Source organism: Montipora foliosa, chromosome 8, assembly GCF_036669935.1.
Source record: "Montipora foliosa isolate CH-2021 chromosome 8, ASM3666993v2, whole genome shotgun sequence".
Classification (NCBI taxonomy): Eukaryota; Metazoa; Cnidaria; class Anthozoa; order Scleractinia; family Acroporidae; genus Montipora; species Montipora foliosa.
The window spans coordinates 51,954,758-51,964,562 of record NC_090876.1 but is presented as its reverse complement, the minus strand read 5'-3'; the positions used below and the strand labels follow the sequence as shown (position 1 = coordinate 51,964,562).

The 9,805-nt window shown below is 38.8% G+C and overlaps 1 protein-coding gene and 2 long non-coding RNA genes across 5 annotated transcripts in view; 1 reads left to right on the top strand and 2 right to left on the bottom strand.

The window, feature by feature from the left end:
- LOC138012943 (transcription factor 15-like) overlaps positions 1-4,400 on the bottom strand; it is a 5,780-nt gene extending 1,380 nt beyond the window's left edge. The window contains exons 1-2 of one of the 2 annotated variants that reach the window (XM_068859885.1): positions 3,983-4,400; positions 2,201-2,650 (exon numbers count right to left, since the gene is read on the bottom strand). In XM_068859885.1, the coding sequence (XP_068715986.1) occupies positions 2,201-2,650; positions 3,983-4,009 (477 nt within the window). In that variant the 5' untranslated portion in view covers positions 4,010-4,400. Of the gene's footprint in view, positions 1-2,200; positions 3,477-3,982 lie in introns of both variants that reach the window. The other variant, XM_068859886.1, reaches the window with a different exon arrangement.
- Positions 1-9,805, top strand: part of LOC138012944 (uncharacterized) — an 18,658-nt gene extending 8,853 nt beyond the window's left edge. Inside the window, exons 1-4 of one of the 2 annotated variants that reach the window (XR_011125115.1) lie at positions 2,248-2,329; positions 3,421-3,522; positions 5,500-5,752; positions 8,555-9,805. This is a non-coding gene — a long non-coding RNA (uncharacterized lncRNA). Of the gene's footprint in view, positions 1-2,247; positions 2,330-3,420; positions 3,523-5,499; positions 5,753-8,554 lie in introns of those variants that run through there. The other variant, XR_011125116.1, reaches the window with a different exon arrangement.
- Positions 4,711-5,568, bottom strand: LOC138012945 (uncharacterized). The gene is made up of 2 exons (XR_011125117.1): positions 5,428-5,568; positions 4,711-4,987 (listed from the first exon to the last, which is right to left on the bottom strand). It is a non-coding gene; the product is annotated as an uncharacterized lncRNA (long non-coding RNA).

The window sequence follows — 9,805 nt, the reverse complement described above, 5'->3', positions numbered from 1 at the left end:
AAACTAATAGCTTGTACCGTAATAAAGTGTCTAGCAGCTTCTACTAAGTGTAAAACGTTTTTAGTGATTTGGTTTCTTCCCACAATCTGCTCTTCTTGTAAAAAAGGTTTAGGTGAGATTATTTTGTCAATTTGTGTTTGACGAGGATGTATACTGACAAAAATAGTTCATGAAGAAATTAAGAGATTTATTTTCATGTTAGAAATGTTATCTTTATGATTGAAATACTATGGAATCTTTAGCACAGAAGGCCTCCATTAAAAGCACATTAAAAATATAGAATCGATTGTTTGGAATAATACCTCACGGCTGAAGATTAAAGTTCGCATGCTGATAGCCGGCAGTTGAATAAATTCAAAATATCTGTTCAATATGAAGTACATTTCTAAAGAACTCCTTCAGTCAAGTATCTACCACTGGTACATAATCTCCCTCCTTCTTATTGGTATCCACGCATGTCATCCTTAAAGTACTCACATTCCGAGTGACTGAAATGCGCGCACTTGATGAGCTCTGAGCAGGCATCAATTTCTCACACTACACAAAACATCAACTTCTTTGCCAAAAGAAAATGGTTACGTTGAATTAAGCTTAAAGAAGATCTTTTCTGAGGCTCATTCAAACGATGCATTACAAGGACTTCAATTGGCAAAGTTCTTTTTTTTTCAATTTAAGTCCTGGAAAACTCTCAAACTACACTGATCTTGGACTATATACTTGCCTAAGTGATGAGGTTTACGGTAGACTAAGGAATCTTTACGCCGGCAAGTCCGATAAAACAGAAAGACATCCAACGTAAACTTTAAGGTGAAATACTTGGTTTGATCCACAAAATGTATTGAGTTAGGACATGCAGAGTCAATCCAGTCTCAAGGTATGAAAATCACAATAGATTAAATAAATGATGACATGAAAAACATCTTGAGACGAGGATTTATGAAATGCTAAAAAAAAAACCGTAGGAAGTAGGGTAAATCCGTACGATATGTTCAGTTATTCGTGTTATTTTTCAGTTTTTGTTACAGTATCGGTGAGCGAGGTCTGAAGAATATTTTCACAATGTTGCTCTCTTTCAGTTAATTTCAACACTACCGATGCTTTCCAGCAAAAGATGCTAATAAGTTAAATACAATGCACATTCACGTAACTTGAATCGCCATTTGGGATGGTGACTATTGACCAATTTGTTGGCGAACATCCAGTCAGATATGATTCATTTAGCTCTCCAAGGAAACAATTAAAAAGGACTTGCATTGAAAACAAACGGATTAGTGAGTCAAAGCATTAAAGAAGTCTTGTTTGCCAAAATAAAGTAATAGTACTAGAGCACTCACTCACATATTCCGTTGATATCAACACAAATGAGGGCTATAGTGGATAAAAAGGAATGATTTTTGGTAAAATGTAATACTGGAAGTGTCGATTCGCTACATTGCTATTTACCTTTTCGTTTAAATTAACCAACTAAAGCTTAAGAAAAAAAACATACCATAGCTTATACTAACAATGGACCACAGCTGATTGAAAATGGACCAATTTCCATTCATGAAGTCATAGATCTAGGCTTTTGGGACTTAACGATCTTCTTTCACAAACAGACCACAGCAGTTTTTGTCCTTTATGTTATATATCCGGCCTGTTTGCGGCTAAGTTCATAACCCTAACCACAACAGCGTCGCGGACTCACGAGACAAACTATCGTCGGGTCGCCAGGTCTATAAATCCGTCAGTAGAAACATCGACAGACCGAGTCTTGACATTTTCGCGGCTCAAAGGATACGAAACAAGTTCCGATTATTATAACATAAAATGGGTGCAGGTAAATGCTGAAGACGCCGGCAAGAAAAGTAAATTCAGTTAACACTTCTTGTGATTCATTTACTAACTGTGGATAGAACTGAGCCTTTGAAGTCAGACTGAATCGTTTCAAGTTCGTGGCTGTTCAGGAAAGACTGAGTAACGATTAAGTGTTGACTGTGCTTATCAATTGTCTTATCTTTTTCGCCAATCGATGAAACCCTATACTGATGTGTAGCCATTAAAACTTTTTGCCCTTTCTATAGGAAAACCTTGCTGTACCTGCTGCAGCATAATAGAATATTTCGTTATAAATCTCAGAGGAACTTGTTGACGGTAAACTGTAACGAGTTCCTATAAGGAAAAGAAGAGTGAGAATACCATCGACACTTGCTAGACTTACCGCCTTAAGTAAGCTCAAACAGAATGTACACACTCTGGAACTCGAAGAAGGCGAAATCATCGCCCCAGAATGTTCAGCATTTTTAGCAACATTTGGGCATTGTGTTCCACTAACAAGCATAGATCCCAGGTGAGCGATGTAGCTTGATGCAAGGCGTAATGTCTCTATTTTAGAAAGTTTTCTGTCTGATGGTTCTGTTGGTATAAGAACGCGTAGAGCGCTGAAAGCCGAGTTCACACTGTGAGTTCTACTCCTTTCTCGAGCATTCGCGGCTTGTCGTTGCTTGCTTAGGCCGGTTAGCCGTGGTCTTCTTCGTTTCCTTTTACTATTCCTCAAACTCATGTGTCCCTCAGGATGACGCTCCTTAGCCGGTGATGAATCATAATCGTCGGAATCTGTTGCCGTGTCCATGTCCCGCAGCTTTGTTCGCTGTTTCCTCTTTCGCGTTTCCTCCATTTTGAAATAAAACTAAAATGAGTAAAAATTCCCAAGACAAGCAAAGCAACTACCTCCTAAATATCGCACACTGTTCTTAGCGAAACTATAAAAACTAGATTTGAAGTTTCACTGGAGTTCAGTTAACGGCGATAATTTTTTGCTTCTGAATTTAATAATTAGTGCTCGGCGGCGTTTTTTAAGAGAACCACGGGAAGTGAAAGCCGTCACTCACCTGCCCAATCACAGCCATAGTATCGGTTACACTGTGGCTGGCTTACAATCGAAAAATTCTAACACAATACCCGAGCTTGACGACGAGATAATTACAATGCGGACCTTTGAGGGCATCTTGGGTTGTCTTATAGAATGCACCTTCAATTTTTCCTTTTGTGAATAGTTTTGTCTCAGTTTTCGGACCAGTCGCATGATAAAAACGAGACATTCAAACGTAGGTCACGCTTTGCAGTCTACACACTAAATTGAAGGCCGACATTTCATAACTTCGTATGGAACGAAATATTTTATAATCCAACTTCACCTCCATCAGCGAATAATTGTAGCAGGGAGAACTTCCTAGGAATTTGCGAGGAATAAAAATTCGACACTGCTGCGGACGACGTTCAGCATACATTCCTCCTATTAATAGACGTAATTAATTACTCAAGTGATTTAAGAGTTACACTCGAGAATATGTACCTTCCACTTGACTAAATCCTCTTATCCCGCTCAAACAATTCAAAATTACTGATGCTAATAAAGCAAAATCTCACTTGCCTTTTCAGGGAGTCCGAAGGCAAATACAGCAAACCAGTCATATCTAAATGCTCCTGTTTTGCCGCTTATAAATAAATTGAATCAGATCATTGTCAACCATCGTGAAGCATGTAAGTAACTGTTCATTCTAAGGAATAAGTTCATTAGGTGAGTTTCTGTTTAATGCTTATGATAATCCGCAGAATTACATCGTCTTAAAAGGTTGACCTGGATGTTAAAAGACGACTTAGCATATTGTCCAAACAGCAAAGTGACAACAAAATGCGGCACAATAAATGAAGATAGACAAGATACCTCTAGGCTTAAAAAGTGAGATGACTATTGATAGGCTATAGAGGCAAATGTTAAAAGAAACAGTTAATATATGATACCCCCTAACGCTAATACTTTGACTGAGTATTCTCCATTATGCGGCTTCCTGTGTTATTGAGAAGACGTTAACGTGACATACGAACGCACAAATCTGAATGTGAGACTTAAAGGGCTTCGCGGGGGCTTTTCTCCATCGATAATAAACTAAACTAACTCATCCTTTGAAAGGTTGTGGACTGCATTTATAACTAAACGTACCTTTCTCATGCGGCGCGCATCCTCCATTACAAAGGTAATGAAATCGCCCCTAGATTGAATAGATCGAAGGCCAGACTCAATCCGTTGGTACAGAAGAACAATGAAACTCGAATACACTGTCAACGGTAAGATTGATGCAGGAGCTTTCGTAAATCACCAAAATAGTTTAAAATGTCTCCTTAGTAGGATAGCTTGCACGCATATGAGGAGAGTTTAAAGTGTTGAAATTGGATACGCCATAAATTTGTTGGCGTTAGGCGGAAGCCTCACTGAGGTCTAACTTTGATAGTGAATTAATTAAACCAGGTATATACTACTGGATATTGAAAGGGTATTTACCAACTCGGAAAGTGTTAACTGTGATACCACTTTCGAGAAAATTCCCCAAAAATGTGTTTGATTTTGGAAGGGGCCCATGCCTTTCTCCGTCGTTGGCAGTTACCACCCCCGTAACTAGCCTACCAGAGTGAGCCTGGGCAAAAAGAACGTCACGAGCTGTCACGCGGGAGGTCGTGAGTTTAACTCCGGCCGCACCAACATTGACGTTATAGAACCCACACACTATTCGAGAAGAGTAGGGCGTGGAGTTCCCAGTGTTGTGGTCTGATCTATGAATATAGAGGTTAGGTGCCAATTGGGACGAAAGTTCTGTTCCTCTCCCCTGCCACTCCATGATGCGTCCGAGACAAGCATGTATGTCAGGAAAATCACACTAGAACTAACGCAGGTCTGCTTTACCAAGCAAGAATTCGGATGGGGTTTATTGCTTCTTACTCTACAAACTCTACAATAGTGTGAAGGTGCCTTTTTTACAATTTGACCAGACAATAGTCTTTCAATGATCAGCTGTAAGGGTTAATCCAAATTATATCGGAGTACAATAATTCCAAACTCTTAATTAATGGTGTTTGTTCCATCTCGTCTTAGTCGTAACTTTATGGAGTTTTGCTTAGTCATATCTCCTCATGACTGTGCATGTGAAATAACTGCAGCTTCGCGGTAAGGCTGGAAAGGAAAGGAAAGGAAAGGAAAGAAACTTTATTTGTGTCTCATCTTCTAGCGCTGGAGCACTAATTGGGGATGTCGACACTATAAATTGAAATCAACTCAAATCAACTCAAATCGAGTATACAATGGAAATATTAGAGAGATTTAGCATCACATTTGTGTGAAACGGCAAACGATGGCTTCAGTTGCCGTTTCGCGTTTCACTTAAAATGGAGTGAACCTTGTGACTTAAAGCTTCCGTGACTCACAGCAACTCGGAATGGATTCTGACGGTTAATCTGGAGAATTTATCTCGTCGGTCAAATCCGGTCTCAGGTTGAATCCATTTTTACCTAGGTTAAATTGGATATCGTCATGTTACCTAAGTTGAATGTGCACTCTACTTTGTAGTTTAAAGCAGCTATCAAACCCCCAAAAAAGATTGAAAACACCGATACCTTCCCACAAGCTTTGTCTTGCGTTCCAACAAAGCAGGACGCATTCTAATCGTGTCGTTTTATGAATGTCAGGAACATGTTTCGCGGGTATCCATCGTGACACCATGCGATTTCAGGGTTTGGACGCCATCTTGGACCGGCTGGACGACGGGCACATCACCTCGATCTGATGTGATTGTGAATCTGCATGTCATGCCTCGACATCGGGTTCGTAACGCAATGCCCACATGCCCAAATCAAAGCGGTAAAATTTCTCCATATTTCCACGTGCTTTGCAGTTGTGCGCGTTGGTTGCTCGGCCCTTTTTTTCCGCTCTTTTTCAAAGGTAAGTGAAGTTGTGTTGAGGTATTTGAAGTATCACTTGCAAATATGACTAAAGCTACTCATCAGAACATCAGAAAGCTGTTTAATGGTTTGTTTTGTAGGAAACAGACACAGCAATTCACTCCCGCACGGCAATTCGTGCCGGCAACGATGCCGAGTTGTGCTGATTTGTCAACTCAGCTGCTTTTCACGGGAGATTCAAGTTCTCTCTGCGTACTGCTTGAAAGCAGCCCACAAGTCCACTTCCCCTGAATATTTCTGGAGACAGTACAATAAAAAATGTGATTTTCCTGCATATCGAACTCACTTTACTTACCCATAATTACTACTGGTCTTATCGGGTTCTGTATAGTAAGGGAACAAAGAACTGTACTATGTATTTACCGGTACTCGAACTCGGGCCCTCGGGTACTGTGTTTTCACTAGGGAGCTTAAGCATGAGCATGTTTGAGACGCGGTCGGCAACCGGAAGTGAGCTGTTTTCCTTTTTAACTTGTCTTCACACAACCACATTTGCATTGCTAAGTATCTTTTCTCCGTTAGAGATGATTAGTATAAACATTTGGGAGACACCACTGTCCAAGCGCGCGAATTGTCCTGTTCCGGTCGCGTCAAAAACGAGCGTGCTTAAGCTCCCTACTACGACTACACTACAACGACAAAAAAGCTCAATCCAGAACAGTTCTTGTTATTATTTACTTTTGTATAATAAGTCAATTGATATCCATGTATAATAACTAAAAGTAATCTTATGACCTGACCCTAATTTTTCTCTAGGCTTAATTTATTTTGGCTCCAAAAAAAAAAAAAACATTTTTAAACGATTTTAGAAATAGACGTTTCTACTTTCACGTAGAAACGCCAACCGGCAACCGGCAAACGCGAAAAATGGCGGGAAAATCATGGTCACGTGGTCACTCGCGTTTCACACAAACCTCTATTGTTCTGAATTCCCCGTCACTGACTTAGACAGCTCTATTTCACGTGACTTCATTAAATAACACACAGCACTCGTTATATTATCCAATACCATTCAAGGTCTTAACCCCATTTTCCCGTACGCTCTTAGAAACAGGAATATTTATTTAAGGATGTTATGTTTTCGTAAATTTCTAATTTCTACCCGACTTCCCACACCAAAGGGTTCGAGGGACAATGGCATGTTATTATTGTCCCATACTCAAGCTTTTAATTAGGTTGCTCATGGTTATTTAGGCGGGTAGCCCAAAGAAACAAAGAAATTGCTTGCTATCTATACCTTCTATTAAAGACAAAATCAGATTACACAATTAACCTATTTTAGCGCGGCTAACTACAAGCTGATGTGGTGCAATAATTGCTCCAGAGAACACCCTCGTCACTTAACTTATAAAAGGCTTATCACTCTAAAAAAAATCACTCGTTTCTAAATGACCTAAAGATAGACTAACTAACTAGCTTTCAAAAAATTCTGAGCTTTTATGGGGAGTATAGGTTAAAAAACAGTTTAACTGGCTAGAGCGGCACGCGAGCGGCACGCGTGCCCTGCTTTCCGGAAGAGGGAATTATAACTTCTACAAAGTCATTCAGTTAGTCGGGTCCTTTTGTATGTCACTACGTGGCCACGTCGTCACACTCGTCTTAATTAAAGTTAATTTTCGTTCTCCTGAGCACTAACTGGAATGATATTCGATAGATTCTTAAATCACTTTCCAAAGTTTTGTTATTGAAATTAGTAAATATTTGCAAATATTTTGAACGCTTACCCTCTTAGCCCATTGTTTTGCTCCGTATCCTCCTCGTTTAGCCGGTACATTTAAAAATCTCTTGTCTTAAATCAAATTCCAGATTTCTATAACAAAGACCAACTTCATACAAATATCATGTGGAAGTTTCAAAGGTCGTTTTGCACACGTTATAATTAGCAAAGTAAAATGTTCAGAAGATTCAACCTGGAACAATCGTTGTATATACCGCTTCACCAGGTGACAATGTAAACAATTATTGTTACAAAAATAGCTTCTGAGTATCTGTGAGTTTGGAAATGTTATATTTAAAGTCCTCTAAAATGTTAAGCTGGATTCCTCGGTGGCTCCGATCAAAGCAGTTATCCGTCTTCACTTGAAAGCTAGAAAGACCCATGAATGAACTCATCCGTTGTTATCTTGGTTTGTGCATTTAAAATCCTAGTTTGGAATGCTATGAACCAGTGATAGCATCCCATGCTGTGCTATATTGATTTGTTTTATATCATGATACTCAGAACAGTTGGAGCTTATGTTTGTCCCTCAGCATCAATGGCCTTTCCACATCCCTCCATTTTTATTTTTAAGCCTATTGACTTTCTTCCCAAGAACACTGCGCATCAAAAAATTGTTATTATTCGTATATTTTATCTATTTAAATTGAGTTGTTCTGTTCTTGTTTACACTAACATTGTTTAAGAGCTTATCTCATTTATTAAATAACGCTTTTTTCTATAAGGCAATTACTCCGTGTTGATTAAATGAGGACAATTCCGTTTGGCAAGAAATGCAAAGGTCGGCACTTACCCTATTGTTAGAAGATATCAAACATTTGTGTCAAGACCTTGGTTATAAGATAATCCACCACTTCATAGCCGCTATTGTGTTGTTATTAACACGATGATGATACCAAACAAATCAATTGCAGATTATCAGTTACACTTCAGAACACCTTAATTAGTACACTATTCGTTCTTACAAGGACCCCAACATGCCCAACAGATAAAACTCCTTTAATCTTTATAAAGGAAAAATGAAACGTTTCGTTTTAATATCGTTCTTTATGTTTGTATTTCCAGTTCCTTTGAGGAAGACCGTTCGTTGGTTCATTTGGACCATACAAGGAAAGATAAGCATATCAATATCTCAAGATAATAAAATAAACCAATCACGAAGACGTACGTGGATGTTAAGGCCCAATCACACAACAAGAGCAACCGTTATACTCCTGATGCGAACACTTTTTTTGAAATAAAAGCCTCGACATGCAAAATACCTGCAAAAAAGAACGTTCATCGCAGTGCTGTTATCAATTGTTCCAAGCTCAGTTAACTTTCTCCGAAAAATAAGTAAATGAGTTGTCAATCGGTAAACTAAACTAACTCATCCTCTACACAGTTCCTGCGTAAAACATATTATTCTTCACTGGAGCAAAATAATTGCATAAGGTTTCGAGGATCGGTGTATGCAGTGTCTCTGTCTCTTAAGATACATCATTTAGATTTATTTGAGATGTACAGCCTATAGTTTCATTTCTTCTCTGCCTGCTCAGTTGTTGATCATATTTTTACATCCGCAGAAACACAGATTACAAGTTTGAAACAAAAATTCACGAAGGCAGAATAACCCGATCTGATAAGCTAAAATTAATTCATTTAATATAACTTTTTTTCCCAGTTATTGGTAGTTCTGTATCTTTGATCACCAAAAAAATGCAAGATTTTTATGCACTCATCGCGGTCTTATCTGTACTTTGTATCGAAACATTCTAAAAACCCAAACGGGTACCCGCTGCGTCAGTTTAGTAATCCATCACAACTTGCCGCTTAACAAGGCAAACCCTGCAGGGAGGTTTTAAAACAATACACGGAGAATTTGCAGATGATATGATATTTATCTATAGTTGACGCAAAAAACGGAGAGATCATTAAAGTTCTACCTAAAGGTCCATTGCTTGTTCATTGGGTCTAAGATCAAAAACAAAGATAGGTCATCTTCGATAGAAAAATCAAAATTGTAAAAAAAAAAGCTAATTTTTTTTTTTTCGATTACTGAAAAATAACATCTTTTTCGGTAACAAACTAATAGAAAAGGCCTCTATGTACAAGTTGGCCAATAATTAAATTTCGTGCTTCATCCAAAATATTTAGTTTTAAAACAATGGAAGGCAAAGTCGTGGAACCACAGGGGACCTGACACCAGAAACGTTCGTCTGAATTGAAGGCTTTGTGTCGAGTGAAAAGATTCAGGACACCGTAACGGCGCGTGGCGTAGTCTTTTATTCCTGTGCAAATGCGTTGATATACCTCAGTAGCAAGCAGTAAACACAC